General features: G+C 53.1%; 2 protein-coding genes across 5 annotated transcripts in view; both read right to left on the bottom strand.

The window, feature by feature from the left end:
* Positions 1-7: 7 nt before the first annotated feature.
* Positions 8-5,269, bottom strand: Rogdi (rogdi atypical leucine zipper). Its single transcript, XM_047532772.1, has 11 exons — positions 5,185-5,269; positions 5,036-5,107; positions 4,127-4,209; positions 3,842-3,896; positions 3,150-3,230; positions 2,250-2,345; positions 1,396-1,494; positions 938-1,051; positions 813-862; positions 600-726; positions 8-397 (listed from the first exon to the last, which is right to left on the bottom strand). Exons 1-11 carry the CDS (start codon positions 5,227-5,229, stop codon positions 356-358), a joined length of 864 nt encoding a protein of 287 aa, XP_047388728.1. The 5' UTR covers positions 5,230-5,269; the 3' UTR covers positions 8-355.
* A 390-nt stretch (positions 5,270-5,659) lies between these two features.
* Glyr1 (glyoxylate reductase 1 homolog) overlaps positions 5,660-15,402 on the bottom strand; it is a 33,465-nt gene continuing 23,722 nt past the window's right edge. For 2 of the 4 annotated variants that reach the window (XM_047532763.1, XM_047532765.1), the window contains 6 exons: positions 13,600-13,710; positions 12,885-12,986; positions 11,749-11,911; positions 11,329-11,508; positions 10,916-11,040; positions 5,660-7,765 (listed from right to left, as the gene is read on the bottom strand). In XM_047532763.1, the coding sequence (XP_047388719.1) occupies positions 7,691-7,765; positions 10,916-11,040; positions 11,329-11,508; positions 11,749-11,911; positions 12,885-12,986; positions 13,600-13,710 (756 nt within the window). In that variant the 3' untranslated portion in view covers positions 5,660-7,690. The remainder of the gene's footprint in view (positions 7,766-10,915; positions 11,041-11,328; positions 11,509-11,748; positions 11,912-12,884; positions 12,987-13,599; positions 13,711-15,402) is intronic. The other 2 variants (XM_047532764.1, XM_047532766.1) reach the window with 1 other exon arrangement.

The following is a 15,402-nucleotide window of genomic DNA, read 5'->3' as shown; positions in this document are numbered from 1 at the left end:
CTCCAGATAAAGTCTGATGACCTTTATTTCTCAGAGATCACCAGCGGGGTTGCAGAGCGACGTCAGGGCACTAGAGAGTGTGTTCAGGGGGCAGCTTCTGCCTGCTGGCCTTCTTCCTTCCTGCCACCCTCTGCCAAATGGGCTGGGCTGCCCCTCATCGTCCCAGAGGCAGCTGCAGCCCTGGGCCTGGGGTGCAGACACCCCAGGCCACCTTCCCAGCCCCACTGCCAGCGTTCTTCCCAGCGTGCAAATGGGGGGTGTGGGGGAATGCCCAGGGTGCCCGGATCAGGCGGGTACCACGGGAGGAGTGAGTTTGGGGAGGGCCGCTCTCGGGACAGGCTCCTGGGCGCCCTGCTCAGAAGGGTCTGTAGCTCCAGTAGCTGGAGAACACGGAGATCTGCCGAGGGAGCGGTGTGGTCGGGGGTGCTGGGGTTCCCCTCCGCTCCAGTCCCCCTGCACCCTCCACCACCAGGTGAGTCGGGGTCGCCCAGGGCACCGCGCTGGGTGTTCCCTGTGGCCTGGTGTGTGGGAACAGTGGCCCTGGGGCACTCTCTCCGTGCCCGCTCCTCTGCCCCATAGCCCACGCAGTGCCCACGCACCTTGTCCTTGAGCTGCTGGCAGAGCTGCAGGGAGACAGTGAAGTAGACCAGGGCGTCGTTGAGCCAGGGCACCACGCACTCCACCTTGTGCACGTGGCTCACCTCCAAGCGCTGGGCGCCCCACTCGCTGGGGGAGGAGGGGCAGTCCCTGAGCCGTGGGCTGCCCCGCAGGGGCCTCCAGGAGGTAGTCAGACCCCTCTCCCAGGTACTTACAACATGGCCCCGGGGCTGTGGAGCACGGAGCCTCCGGCAGGGCGGAAGTTCTAGGTAGAAACATCAGGCCTGTCAGGGCCCAGGCGAGGCGGGGCTGGTGCTCTGGCGTGGGTGGGTCTGCTCACCTTGGTGGAGCTGGGCTGTAGGGCGTGCAGCTGGTACACCGTGAGGCAGAGCTTGTTGAGGTTGACGTAGACGTTGACCAGCAGGTCGGACGGCAGGCTGGGGGCGAACATCCTCTGGAGGAGGCAGGCAGGTCAGCCCTCCCACCAGCCCTCTCACCTCGCCTGACAGGCACCCAGGCGCCCAGCCCGAGCCTCCTCCTGGGGACCAGGGCTTGCAGACTCCCCAGGTGCCCTGGGTCCTCCTGCACGGTCAGGTTTGGAAGCCACTGGCCCAGGGCAGGGCTGACGCGTCTGGGCTGCACAGGACGGAGGTCGAGGACTGACTTCCCATAAGCTGCAGACACACAATTCTGACCCAGTGCAATTTGGGGTTGGCACTTGCCTCCCTCCCAGGGGGCAGGTTGGGCCTGTCTGTGGGGATCCCCTCTCCTAGAGCAGGGGATGCCCCAGGCACTAACCGTGAGGCCGCTGGCAGCGATCTCAGGCAGGGTGAGGGTGGCGGGGGTGGTAAGCCGGTTTCGAGCTCGGGTCAGCTGCAGCATCACAGCGTCCATGAGCTGGGGAGGGCGGCCACAGCTGCTGTGAGGGCCACTGGTCTGGTGTCCGACTCCCCGACAGCACCAGGGAGCCACAGCAGTAGCCCATTCCTCCTAGGTGGTCCAGTTCCCAGGACTGGAGCCAAGTTGTCCAGCAGGGTTGGGGGCAGGACCCTGCATGGATGGCCACCATTCAGGAGAATTCTGCTGTGTGAGGATCTTGGGCATTAGCCCACGGGAGGTAGGTCCCATTATGGATGGGGTGTAGGCAATGAAGTTGCTAAGAGGAGGTGCCAACTCAGCTTGAATGCAAGAAGCCAGGGAGGGCTTCCTGGAGGAGGCTGAGTTGAAATCCTGAGTTTTCACAGGTGAGGAAACAGAGGAAGCACTGAGTTCTTTCTTCCCTTAACAGGGAGCAAAGTCCTGGCCAGGTCAAGAGTCCCACCTTCATTTCTTTTGATGTTTATGTAGCCTGTTGGCCATGGAGGTTCAGAGAGAGTGGGTGAACTATCCAAGGATATACAGCAAGTCAGGGGCAGAGCTAAAGCATCTGAGTTGGCTCTTCCCACAAGCAAATCTCTTGACCTTGCTTTGTCATTAACTAAGGACTCTGGGTCCCACACTGTGACCCACTATGCTGTAAGTGAACACTGAGAGGGGAAGAGTCAGTCTTCGGCTACACTTGAGGATGTGGGTCTAGGTCCTTGGGCACAGGGCTCCCTGAGAGTCCTGGGGCCAGTGCTCTCCAGGAGTCTGGCTAGGTCAGGGCAGCTCACCTTGAGGACTTCAGCCCCTGTCTTGAACTGGTAGTTCTCATCCCGGTTGGCAAGGAGGTAAATGGCTTGGCTCACGTGGTTCCTGGCATCCTGGATCTGAAAAGAGCATCCCTGAGAGGTCATGGGGCTGGGCTACATCGGCTTCAGAGCAGCCGTGTCTCTGAGACTGGCGGGGCTGGCACACAGCAGGGGCCTGACTCCCAGGAGAGGACATCACTCTGCCCTCACACTGTTATCTCTGAGTCCTCGAGGGCAAGGCCTGGCCCATGCTGGGCCTGAGGTGGGCCAGGCTGCTACCCTCATGCAGCTCGCCTTCTGCAGCGCAGACATTACGAGGAATTCACAAGAGAACATGCCTGGGAGACTCCCAGGAGGAAGCAAGCACAGCGAGGAGGGACTCTGAGGAGGGTGGTAGAGGAGGCCCCTAGTGAGGCAGCTCCTGGGCTGAGGCACACATGACGGGCAAGGTCAAGGCAGAGGGCCCAGGTAGGGGACACACACACAGGCAAAAGCCCTGAGGTACAGTCTAGCCTCAGAAAGGGGTAAGGAAAGAGGCTGAGCCCATGGTCTAGGACCTGGTAGGAAGCCTGAACCTGGTCCCAGAATCACAAGAAGTTTCTGGAGGCTCAGGCAGAGGAGGGAGTGACTACTTCAGGGGCATGATCCGCTGTCCCCGCTGGGCCAGAGGGCCCACAGGCAGGATAGGTTCCTTCTCCCCATGTGGAGCAGGTCCTGGGGCCCCAAGCACTGCCTAGACCTGCTTGGCTTTGCTGCTAGACAGCTCCCTCCCAGGCCTGCTGTGGCCACGGATCCCCATGGCCAGCCCCAGGGAGGCCCAGATGTGGGCCTGCCCCTGCCTGCCCCTGTGGCCTGTGCCCGGCCAGGGAGGGGCTGGGTCACCTGCTGTAGCTTCCACTGCTTGTCCTCTCTGAAGGCCAAATGCAGCAGCTGATTGTTCCGGGGCATCTTCAGGTTCACGTCCTGATGGGCAAGAGTGGGATAAGCAGGGTAAAGGGTCACCCTGAGCCCCTGGGCCAGGGGCAGGAATGGGGATGCTGGTGATTCAGGCCCCACAGGGCAAAGGGCCTCCAGACACCTTCGCCATGGGGGCTGAACAGAGAGGTCAGGAAACTGGAACTCAGGCCCAGGAGGAGTTGCAGAGAACCAACAGGGAAAAGAGGCTGAGGAAGGGGAAGAGCAGTAGGGGAAGGGGGAAGGTGGCCTTTGTGTAACAGTGGGCAATGGGGAGCCTCTGTCAAGGCCAACAGACTGAAGCCACAAAGGCCTGGTTCAGGGTGGGGCAGACTGGGGCGCAGATGTTTGGCTGATTCACCTTTGATCCAGGGCCAGCCTAATCCTGCCAAGGCTCACATTTCACGGGATCCAGACGCCAGGCAGGGCTGGGGGCAAAGCAGTGCCCTTTCCTCTGAATCCACATGCCAATCCCAGGAGGAGGTCCAGGGGGTACTGTCATTTACAAACAAGTACACCCAGGCCCAAAGAGGCCAAGAGTCCTGCCCAGAGTCACAGGTGCTGGTGGACAACTGAGGAAATCAGGCAGGATGGGAGGGGAGAGGGCGCCAGGAACTCACCGCCTGGCTGAGGGCATCTCCTTGCAGAGTCAGCACACCCTTCACCTGGTCTGTGCTACAACACATGGGGGGTCAGAAGGGAGCCTCCCACTGTCCCCTCCTGCTGTCAAACCCTCCCAGTGGGCTGCCCACCGTTCAGCATGAACCCTGGCTGTCACACTGTGCACTGCATACCCAGATTGGTTTGCAGGACAGAGCCATGACCAGGCCTCCTGGCCCCGGGTACCCCAGGAGTCCACCCAACTAAAGAGCCCCTCCTCCAGGTGTCTGCACAGTCCAGCTCACCCACAGCTGCCCAGGATGAAGTTCTCCTGCTTGGCAGGTCCCTCAGTGCCCGAGCCAGGAAGAGTGAAGCGGAGAGAGGCCTCCTGCAGGGGACAGAGAGCAGGTGGGTGAAGTTCACCCAAGTCCAGCCAGTGCGCCTTCAGAGTGCATCCAGACCCCAGGTCAGTCGAGAGAGGGACGTGATATTTTGGCTGGGTAGGCTGGCTAGGCTGGCTTGACCTGGAGCCTGGGGCTTAGCTGGGGTAGGATGGCCCTACCTAAGGCTACTGAACACAGCCTGAGCCTCGGGTCCCACTGAAGCCCAGACTTGCTCAACGCACAGTCCTTGAGCACCTACTGTGTGGCCTCCGCGGGGAATACAGGACAGAGGGTAGTCTCCCATTGACGCTGAGGTGCTGGGGTGTAGGGAACAGAGAGGGAACAAGACAGTAGTTAATCCGCAGTTCTGGGCTATACCAGGCACTGCGCTGGGCACTTTTGTGAAATAAATGGATTATTTGTCTTCACGACAGCCCTGCGAAGCCTGTACTGTGATCTCCTTTGGCAGATAAGGAGAGAGAGGCTCAGAGAGACTGAGTTATTTGGCTGTGATCACACTGCAGGAAGAGGTTGGGATCCTCAGTTCTCAGATTAAATATCACTGCCTTCTTCGCCCAAGCCCCGGGGATAACTCCAGGCGCTTGCTGGTCACCCTCTGCACTTGGCTGCTTGCGTAATCAGCGTCGGATTCGCTTGTGTGCCCGATTAGACCCCAAGTTCATTGAAGCGGGGGCCTTGTCTGAGTAGCGTTGCGCCCTGCGAACACCTACGGCACTACCCGGGACAGGCGCCCAGGGGAAGTGGCGGCCGGCCAGCGTGGCGGGGTCCGGTGCGCAGGGCCGCAGGTGGATGGGCGGGCGCGCGCGTTACCTTGAGGATGTCCTGCAGCTGCCTCAGCACGGCGTGCACCTCGGCGTGCAGCAGCCAGCGGAACTCCTCCTCCTGCGGGGACAGCGCGGGGTCACCGCCCAGCCCGGCCCGCCGCCCGCCGCCCGCCGCCGGCCGCCCGAGAGCCTCACCAGCACCGCCCGCTCCGCCGCCGTCGCTGCCATCGCGGTCGCCATCGCCGGTCGCAGCGGTCCGCCGTCCGTCTGTGAGCCGCGCCCGCCCCGCCCCTCGGCGCCGATTGGTGGAGCGGGCCCCGGCCCCGCCCCCGCCCCGCGATTGGCCTGCGACTCCTGGCCCGGCTCACGTGACGGGCGGACGCCCTGAAACGAAGCTGGCAGCCGCGGGGTCGAGGTAGGGGTCTGAGCTGCGCTAGCTGGCCGCGTCCTGCGGCGGGCGCCGCACTGACCGCCGCACTCCGGCTGGGGCAGAGTGGCCGCCGGCGCCGCCCCACCTTCGCCCAGCGATTGGTCGGCGGGGCGGCCGGTCCGCGCTCGGCCTCGCTATTGGTCCGCTGTGCGCCGCCTCCGCGGGCGAGGAGCCACCCGTTAGCCCTGTCCCTACGCCGCAGGTCCCCAACCCAAGCGCTGCGGGCTCGCGGAGCACAGCTGTTACCAAGAAATGTTTTATTTTTCTTGCAGTAGCTTTGTTAATTGCACAAAATCATGTTTTTGCCATTTAAACATTATCACACAATCCTATTCTGAAAGACATGTTCATTAAAAACAAAGCAAAAATAAAAATTCACAACCTTAATCACCTAGATTTGTCATTTAAAGGAGGCTTAAAGGAAAAAGGGAAGGAGGGCTTTCTTACAAGCTTTTCACAAGTGTCACATTTTCTCCTTAAAAGGGAAGGATTTCAAAACAAAGGTGAAATAGCTTAAACAGAAATACTCATAAAAAGGAACTTTACAGAATTGTCAACAATATTAAGACAACATTGACTAACCGGTTTCATTACAGCATCTTCCCTACCCCCACCCTCTGTGTCCTCCAGGACTAGGACAGGCTGTGTTCAGACGAACGAGTTCAAAATCCCAGTGTGAAATGAACAACTGTGCAGAACCGCAGGGCACCTTCTCTGGCCCCCACCTGTGTCCTCCATTTGAAACAGTGGAAAAGGGCCAAGGTTGAGGGGGAGGGACCCCACACCAGTGTGGACACCTTGTATATATAGCTACATATGCTTCACTACAAATGCTGACCTTGGGCAAACTGTGACTTTAGAAAACCCAAACCATGAGAGGGAGAAAAAGCTGACATCCTTTGGTGACTTCTCCTTGTTCTCAGGCAACATTCAAGCCCTCTCTGGTCCCCTATCCAAGGAGAAATGTCAGGGCCTCGAGGATATCCCAGCTCCACCTGAGGATCAACTAATCCAGGCTAGATTAGGCCCACTTCTCTCCCCTCCTGACAGACCCCAGGCCCAGGAAGCACCAAAGACCATGATGCTGGCTGGAACGAAGATACCCGTTCCCTATCAAGAGCTGAGCCCAAGAAAAATGCTCATCGTTGGTCAGGCTGGGTCTGGGCCAAAAGACGGGACAGACAGACCTCTGTGGGACCTCTGTGGGAGGAAAAGGGGAAGAAGGAGAATGCCTCTAGAGAGGTGGGGCATGCAGGAACTGCGCAGGGCAGGCTGGGGCAGGTGGGCCAGTTCAGAGTGGCTCTGCAGAGCCAGAAGAGACTGTGGCATAACGGAAACAGGAAGGAGCCACCCCTCCTCTTCACTGCTCACTGGTGCCCTCAGGACCCCTTCCCAAGGGCTGGAATGCAAATCCACACACCAAAACAGCCTGGTAAGGAACAAGCTCCCTCTGCAGGGAGGCAAGGACCTTGGGCTGGTCCAGGCTCAACAGCAACGGTGGCATCTGTGGCGGGTGCTGAGCAGCAGTAAGGGGAGCCCGGCAGCTGTGCTCACCTACAGGCTGGTCTCTTGCTGCTCTTCTTGCCGAGCCAGAGCCGGCTGTGTAGGACTGTCAGTCTCAGTTCACAAAGGCGTTGACAGAGAGTTGGCTGCGTGCTGATAGCTTAGGCGTGAAAATCCTCAACTGGTCACCTGCAGCTGGAGGGCCCATGGAGCCTCCATCAGGAGTCTCTCTGTTGGTTCATTTTGGCCCAGAGCCTCTTCCTGCAGGGGTCCAGCGGAGGACACGGACACGCAAGCCTCTGTTCTGGGGAAGTTGCAGGAAGGCTTCCAACTCTCACTGCTGATTCTAGTTCCTCAACTGGAAAGGGTCTGAGATAAGACAAGCTTGGAGAAGAAAAAAGCCAGGCAGCAGTTTCTGGGCAGTTTCTATCCTGGGGCGAGAGCCAGTGTGTGCACGTGTGTGTGTGTGTGTGTGTGTGTGTGTGTGTGTGTGTACGTACATGAGCACACGTGTGAGAACACATGGCCACCTAGTCTGGGGCCCGTGTGCAGCACAATAGCTTCCTCACGAGCCAACCCTGCTGACACCCCTCCCTCCCCAGAGCCTCAGGGGAGGGTGCTGCTGTGTGCTGTGCTGACGGCAAGTCTCAAAGTCTGTATAAAAGGAAATGGAGACAGGTGGACTGGTCCAGAGCCACGTCCTGGGACCCTGGCCCCACATCAGGAATAGGGGCCAACGGGAAGACGGGAGGGGTAGGTGCCAACGGCTTAGTGTATGTAGGCCCGGTACACGGCAGACATGTCGTTGTCAGACTGGTCCAGTGCCTTGGCTCTTTTGTACACCTGGGAAAAAAAAGAGTGGTTCATCCCTGGTCAGAACTGCCTTAAAGACCCAGCCCTAATTCTTGTAGGTAGTTCTAGATGTGGCTAAGTAGGCCACAGCTGGGTACAACTCCTGGCTTGAACCTGGGTAAAGCACCCAGTTTTTCTGGGCCTTACCCACTGCTTGATATGGGAGGCAACCGCACTGATCTCACGAAGGTGTTGTGAGCATTAGATGTGCTAGGTATGTGCTCAGTGGAGTTAGTCACTGTGGCACCTTTCCTTGCTGCAGGTGATCCTCCAAGGACATCCTGTTATCCTCTGCTTGCTGTCTTTGTTTCCTCCTCAAGAAACACTCTTACCTCAAAAAGGCTGGCTCCTTCCCAAGCAGCTCCAAGGCCCACCCACCTAAGCAGCAGCTGGACCCACTTAGCTGCCTATAGGGCTGGCTGCCCAGTCTATTAGATCCCCACCATGGAGGGCCCACCACAGCTCAGATATGGCTGCTGACACATGAACAAGACCAGATGAAAACCTTTTCAGATAAAAGAACACCATCACCAGCAGACCTGCACTATAAAGAATTCTAAACAAAGTCTTCTAGCTGAGAGGAAATAAGACCAGAGAGACTCAGTTTTCAAATGAAATGGAAAATATACGGAGATATAAAAATCACCTTTTCTTTTCTCTGGAATTAAACCCAGGAATGTGAGCCACATTCCCAGCCCTTTTATATACATATATTTATTTGAAAAAAAATTTTTTAGTTGCCAATGGATTCTTTATTTATTTATATGCAGTGCTGAGGATTGAACCCAGGGTCTCACACATGCCAGGCAAGCACTCTGCCACTGAGTCACAACTACAGCCCCCATTTTTATATTTGATTTTGAGACAGGGTCTTGCTGAGTTGCTTAGGGCTTCACAAAGTTGCTCAGGCTGGCTTTGAACTCACAATCCTCGTGCTTCAGTCTCCCAAGCCACTGAGATTACAGGCATGCACCACTGTGCTTGACTATTTTTTCTTAGAATGTGTAAAATACATGTAACGGCTTAAAGTAAAAACTCACAACCCTGACTGATGGGTTTTAAACAAAGGCAGCCAGGCACAGCCCCACTACACAGAATGTTTCACTCTGCTTAAGAAAAGTGGGTGGTGCCTGGATCTATGTGCTTGTGTTTCCACGTGTGATGTGAATTGGTACAAGACTGATTCTAGGGGCTGTGAAGTGAAGGATGTACATTGCAATTCTTAGCACAACCAAAAAAAACAATGTAAAGCCAATAGAAGGACTGAGGATGTTGCTCAGTGTCATAGTCTTGCAGATCAAGTGGAAAGCCCTGGGTTCACTCCAATCCCCAGACTCCAGAGACTGAGACAGGAGGAGCACTGTTCAAGGCCAGTCTCGGTGACTTAGTGTGATCCTGTCTCAAAAAATAATATAAGGGCTAGGGATGTGGCTTGGTGGTTATGCACCCTGTGTTCACTCCCTGGTCCAAAAAAAAAAGTCTTTATATCATTACTGAAAAATTAACAGGAAAGACCCTGATAGCTGCAGAATTCACATACTTAGCCAGGTGCAGTGGTCACGCCTGTGATTCCAGCTACTCAGGAGTCTGAGGCAGGAGGATTGCATGTTCAAGGCCAGTCTGGGAAATTTTGGTAAGACCCTGTCTCAAAATAAAAACTAAAACGGGCTGGGGAATATAGCTTAATGGGAGAAGGTCCCTGGGTTCAATCCTCAGTACCAAAAAAACAAAAACAAAAACAAAAACAAAACAAAACTCAAAACCAAAATTAAAAAAACCTCACATTTTTAAAAAAGGGCACATGGTACATCCACTAAGACAGACACTGCTGGGTCATAAAACAAGTCTGAACAAATGTAAAGTTTAAAAAACCAGCTGAGTATGATGGTACACACCTGTTATCCAGCAATCTGAGAGGCTGAGGCAGGAGGATTGCAAATATGAAGCCAGCCTCAACAACATAGCAAGACCCTGTATAAAAAAAACCAAACCAAAAAAAAAAAAAAAAAAACCCACTAAAACCCAACAAACAACAAACACATGGGCATGCTCTCTGATCACAAGAGAAATCAGACATTTAATAACCATTGGATATCTAGGAAAACCACAAATTTTTAGAGGTTGCCTAGGTAATCCTCCTGTTTCAGCCTCCTAGGTACTACAGTGACTATAGCTGTATGCCACCACACCTGGCTGGGCTAACTATTCTTTTTTTAAATGCTATTTTTCTAATTTTTTATGTTAAGACAGAGTCTTATAAAGTTGCTCAGACTGGCCTTGAACTTGTGATCCTCCTGCCTCAGCACCCTAAGTAGCTGAGATTACAGGTGTGTGCTACACATCTGGCTAGACAAACTTTCAAATAATCCACAGATCAAAGAAGAAATAGCAAGGGAAATTATTGTGACTCAGAAGGAAATTGATAGCTTTAGCACTTTTTTTTTGGGGGGGGGGGCGGGTACCAGGGATTGAACTCAGGGGCACTCAACCACTGAGCCACATCCCCAACTCTTTTGTATTTTATTTAGAGACAGGGTCTCGCTGAGTTGCTTAGTGCCTTGCTATTGCTGGGGCTGGCTTTGAACTCTTGATCCTCCTGCCTCAGTCTCCCAAGTTGCTGGGATTTACAGGTGTGCGCCACTGTGCCCAGCACTTTAGCACTCATTATGAAGAAAAATGTCTAGTGGGGCATGGTAGCACACAAGTGCAATCCCAACAACTTGGGAGGCTGAAGCAGGAGGATCTCAAGTTCAAGAAGGCCAGTGCTGGCAACTTAGTAAGACCCTGTCTCAAAATAAAAATAAAAAGGGCTTTGGGATGTAGATCACCCTTGGGTCAGGAAAAAAAAATAAATCTAAAAATCAATGGTCTAAGATTCTACCTTAATGGGTAGAAAAAGAGCAAAGAGGATCTATATCCTGAACTGAAAGACAGAAACTAGACTTATTCTGTATGAAAAGCAAGAGAAGAGTGCAATTCTATACAATACACGTGTGATTCCTTCCTTTCCCAGGCTACAGTAGTGAGAATAAAATGTGAAAAAGAATAAGAAACAGCAGAGCTATATAAGCAAAGGGGCAGAGATAATAAAAGAAAAAGAAACTGCAGGATCCTGGGGCTTGGGCTGCACACTGTTGTTACCTCATTGGCTGCAGCTGCCATGGGAGTGGGGTGGTTGACGGCATCGCCCAGCGCGATGGCCAAGCGGAGATCCTTCTGAATGTACTTCAGGTAGAAGTCAGGCTTAAAGTTTCCTTGCAGGATATCTGAGGAGGGGAGAGCTATTTAGAAATCCAAGGACCCTCTAAAACAACCACCTGTAGTACATTAGGACTGAACACTCGTGTTTCCTAAGGGCAAAACCCTCTTAGCCCCTCCTGTAACCTCTGATGCCCAAGAGACAGAGCTCCCAGTCTGTGCCCCAAATTCTGTCTTGTCTATGGACTGACTGGAGAAAGGACATATTTCCATTCAATGAACCCAGAAGTAGTACTCTTCTGTGACAGCTGACTGACCCAATTCCCCAGGCTCTAGAGAGGTCAAAGGTGACTTACTTTGGCACTTCTGGTCCAGGAAGATGCTGGCTAACTGTCCCTGATTGAGGATGTCCAAGAGTGTCTGCTGTGACTGGCCTGTCACCTGGGCCAGGGTCAGCCCCTCGGCGATGGTGGCCATGAAGCTCCCTTGGACCATATTCACGATGAGCATCATTTTGGCTGCATTCCCAACTTCACCTGCCCAGGGCAAAGAGTCAAGTTCATGTTCCAAGCCTGCCCTCAACCCTATACTCCGGGGAGCCTCTTTCACCTGCCCCTTACAGAACTGAATCTTTCTCCTTCCAGGTACTAACTGTGCACATTAAATGAAAACTTCCCCCAGGGTGCCTAGCAGGCAGGCCATGCAGGACACACTGTCACCAGTGTGCATGGTTCCCCCAAGCCTGACGTACCCCGACAGGATGGCAGGCATGTTACCTAGAAAGAAGGAGGTCTTTCCCATTGCCTGGAAGCAGCTGCTGCAGTCCTCGTACAACCCCCTGTCTCCAGCTGCCAAAATCACCAGCATCCCATCATTGGACAGCTGCTGATTCCCTGAGACTGGGGCTTCCAGAAAGCGGCCCCCCCTGGACACAATCACCTGTGAGGAAAAGTCACAGCTTCTGAAGGCCTTGCCTCTCATAGGGGTCTCAAGCAGGGAGCAAGGATGTCATGGGGGCCATGGCTTCTCATCAGACTAGCCAGAAGGAGAGGTATGGGAGCACATGGCAATCATGCTAAGGTACCAAAGTTGCACCTGTAGAACTACTACTGAGAGGGTCTGGCAGGATAACCTCCAGAATCCAGGAGTCACAGACAGTAATGAGAGAGCAGTCAAGGTCTCCATTTCCTCTGGATTTCTTCTTCTTCTTCTTCTTCTTCTTTTTTTGATACTGAGGACTGAACCCAGTGGTACTTAATCACTGAGCCACATCCCCAGTCATTTTTTATATTTTATTTAGAGACAGGATCTCGTTGAGTTGCTAAGTGCCTTGCTAAGTGGCTGAGGCTGGCTTTGAACTCATGATCCTCCTGCCTCAGCCTCCCAAGCCACTGGGATTACAGGCGTGCACCACCATGCCCACCTACCCTGGATTTCAGATAAAGACCAGGGAGCAAATGTAAGCATGCCAACAGGGCTTCCAGAAAGCGGCCCCCCTGGACTCCTCTGTACACTACCCACTCCTAACTTCAATCACCCGCAGAACACACACGGGTCCAAAAGTCACTGCTCCTTTGCTTGAGCCCAGAAGACAGGTGAAAGGATACTTTGCTAGACTCAAAAGCAGATAATTGCTTAAACCAAAAAGGCCCAACTGGCAGCCTGGATTGCTTCTCACTGTCAGGATGGCAACCATAGATCCTGATGCCCATCCAGCCTGCAGCAACTTCTCATGGCTGTTCAGACTAGCTGTGGCTTTGAAGGTGGAGAGTGAAGGCAGGCTAGTTCCAAGGCACTGGTGTCTCTTCTCTCTGGCTTTGTAACCAAATTGCTTACACTTGTGCACGGTCAACCTGGGACTTGGGCACCCACTGAAAGGATGATTGAGAACCAGTCTGAACAAGGCTGCTACCTGGGCCAGTTCAGTGACTGTGTCGGCATCCACCGTTGACATGTCCACATAGCACTTCCCAGGGCGGATCCCTTGCAGCACACCACTGGGGCCCAGCACCAGCTGTAGGGACACAAGGGAAAAGCAATAGCCCAAGCTCCCAGCTAGATGCTTAGGAGCCCTTGCAGATCTGAGATTAGATCTGTTGCTTCCTTTGGTTCATTTCTTGATTAGGAGTTAACTACTAGGGCTGAAAAGGAAAGAGCCACTGAATAAAATAAGGAAGGAATAGAAAAGTATATCCAGTACCTTCCCATTTATCTGTGACCACTCCCCCGACCATTTAAGACAACCTCTTTTTTGAGGGGCTTCTTTGCATGGACTTGGATTAGCCCAAGCACGAGGTTAACAGGATGCCTCCTTAACTTGAACTTTCACACACACAAATTTAGTGAAGCTGGCTCTTGGACCAAAGGAACGCTTGACTACAAGCTTCCAGCTAAACAAGAATCGTTTCAGCTGACTTCAATGGCCCAGGTAGTTTTTATTCTTTGCTCTGAATTAAAGGGTGTCTGTATTCAACTTATGCAACTACTCCTCCCAATGGAAGTTGGCTCCCCATGGGAAATTCAAGCCCTGCATGCAGACACTCATTCATGTGCAAGGGATAAGGGGAGGAGGCCAGCCAGCTCTCCTGGCTACAACCTGAGATGCTGAGGGGAGGGGGAATCCTTACGTCCTTGGCTGCCTTTGGATCTGACACACAGGCGAAGGTGATGTCACAAGTTGAAACGACTTCCGCGGGGGTTCTTCCTAGGCGGGCCCCCTCCTGGATGAACAAATCACACTGCAAAAGTCACAGATCCTACCGTGAGCAGCAGGCAGTGCACAACAAACATGCCAGCAAGCCAGAGGTGCCTGGCCGATCCTCCCGGACATCTCCCAGAGCAGGGACAGGTAGGCAAGTGCCCTCAGCCTGAGCTGCGTCCCCAGCCCCCACTTTTTAGGTGTTTACTTTTTGTTGTGGGAGGAAATTATCAAAAAACTATTTATCTCTTTCTTTTCTTTTTTTTGTGGTGCTAGGGATTAAACCCAGGGCCTTGTGAATGCTAGGCAAGTACTTTACCAAAGAGCCGTAGTTCCAGCCTTATGATCTTTTTCTTTGGTGATTTTGATTGTTTCTAGGTAGAGAAATACATTAATTTTCTTTTCCTCTGGTTTATTTTCCCTTTAAAAAATTAATTTAGGCCGGGTGCATTGGTGCACGCCTGTAATTCTAGTGGCTCAGGAGGCTGAGGCAGGAGGTTTATAATTTCAAAGCCAGCCTCAGTAACTTAGGAAAAAAGAAAAAGAAAAAGAAAAAGAGAAAAAAAAAAAAAAGAAAAAAAAAGGAAAGGACTGGGGATGTGACTCAGTGGTTAAGTGTTCCTGGCTTCAATACCAGGTACAAAAAATAATTCAGTACTTGATTCGGAACATATTTTAGTATGTGGTAGGATGTGAGATTAGCATTTTCCCACATTTCTAACCAGTTGTCCTAAACTTATTTTTTCTGATCAGCCCCTCAATGTGCCTCCCTGACTCTTAGTATGCTGCCTTCATCTGAGGCTGCTGAGTCTACTGCTGGGCCTGGGTTTCCACAGCAGTCTTTTTAGTAATGAAACTTTAGATCATGTCTCTCTGCCTTTGGGAAGGTCTTCCTCATTGCTCTCCCTTTTCTGAAAATTAAAACTATGCTTTTTATTTATTATTCCAGAAGAACCAGAGGATCATTTTCATTAAGAGCCTTAAAACAAATTCCATAGGGACTCTCATCAGTACTAATTTTTTTTTTTTTTTTTTTTTTTTGGGTGCTGGGGATCGAACCCAGGACCTTGTGCTTGCAAGGCAAGCACTCTACCAACTGAGCTATCTCCCCAGCACCTTATCAGTACTAATTCAAAGATAACATTCACTAAGCAATTTGTGCCACGCACCATGCTTAGTACTTTTAATTCATCCCACTGACTTGCCAGCAGGTGCTCTCCCCATTGTCACCTCACTGGCGAGGATGTCCAGGCTCAGAGAAGGGGAGTTTTGCAGAAGAAGGAAAGCTCAGCTAGGACCTGAGTTTGGGCCTGCCTGACTCCAGCCTAAGTTCATAACTGCTCTGCTCTGCTACCTGCCTTCTAAGTCAATCTGGAATGGTCATGTTGATGACACAGGTTTCCCGCCAGGAAGGCAGGATGGCCAGAGGCACTTCTATCAAAGGGAAATATACTCCCTAGACAAAACTGCTGACTCTCCTATGTCCTTGGGACCACATTTATCTACACATCCTGGTTATCCTCAGCTTCAGTAGCAGCAGCAGGGCCTTAGAAGAATATCTGAGTCATGAAGTCTCTAGCCAGTGAGGCCTGAGATCTCACTCCTGACTCTGGTCCCCACAGTGCCTATCGAAGCCCAGCACCAGCAGTGCTATCACCTGAGCGTGGCCTTTGGTGCCGGTTTCCCCGGGCCTCCCCTCCCCCGTGCCCCCTGCAACTCTCTGCTGTTTTCG

Source organism: Sciurus carolinensis, chromosome 18, assembly GCF_902686445.1.
Source record: "Sciurus carolinensis chromosome 18, mSciCar1.2, whole genome shotgun sequence".
Classification (NCBI taxonomy): Eukaryota; Metazoa; Chordata; class Mammalia; order Rodentia; family Sciuridae; genus Sciurus; species Sciurus carolinensis.
This window is presented reverse-complemented; position numbering and strand designations above follow the sequence as displayed.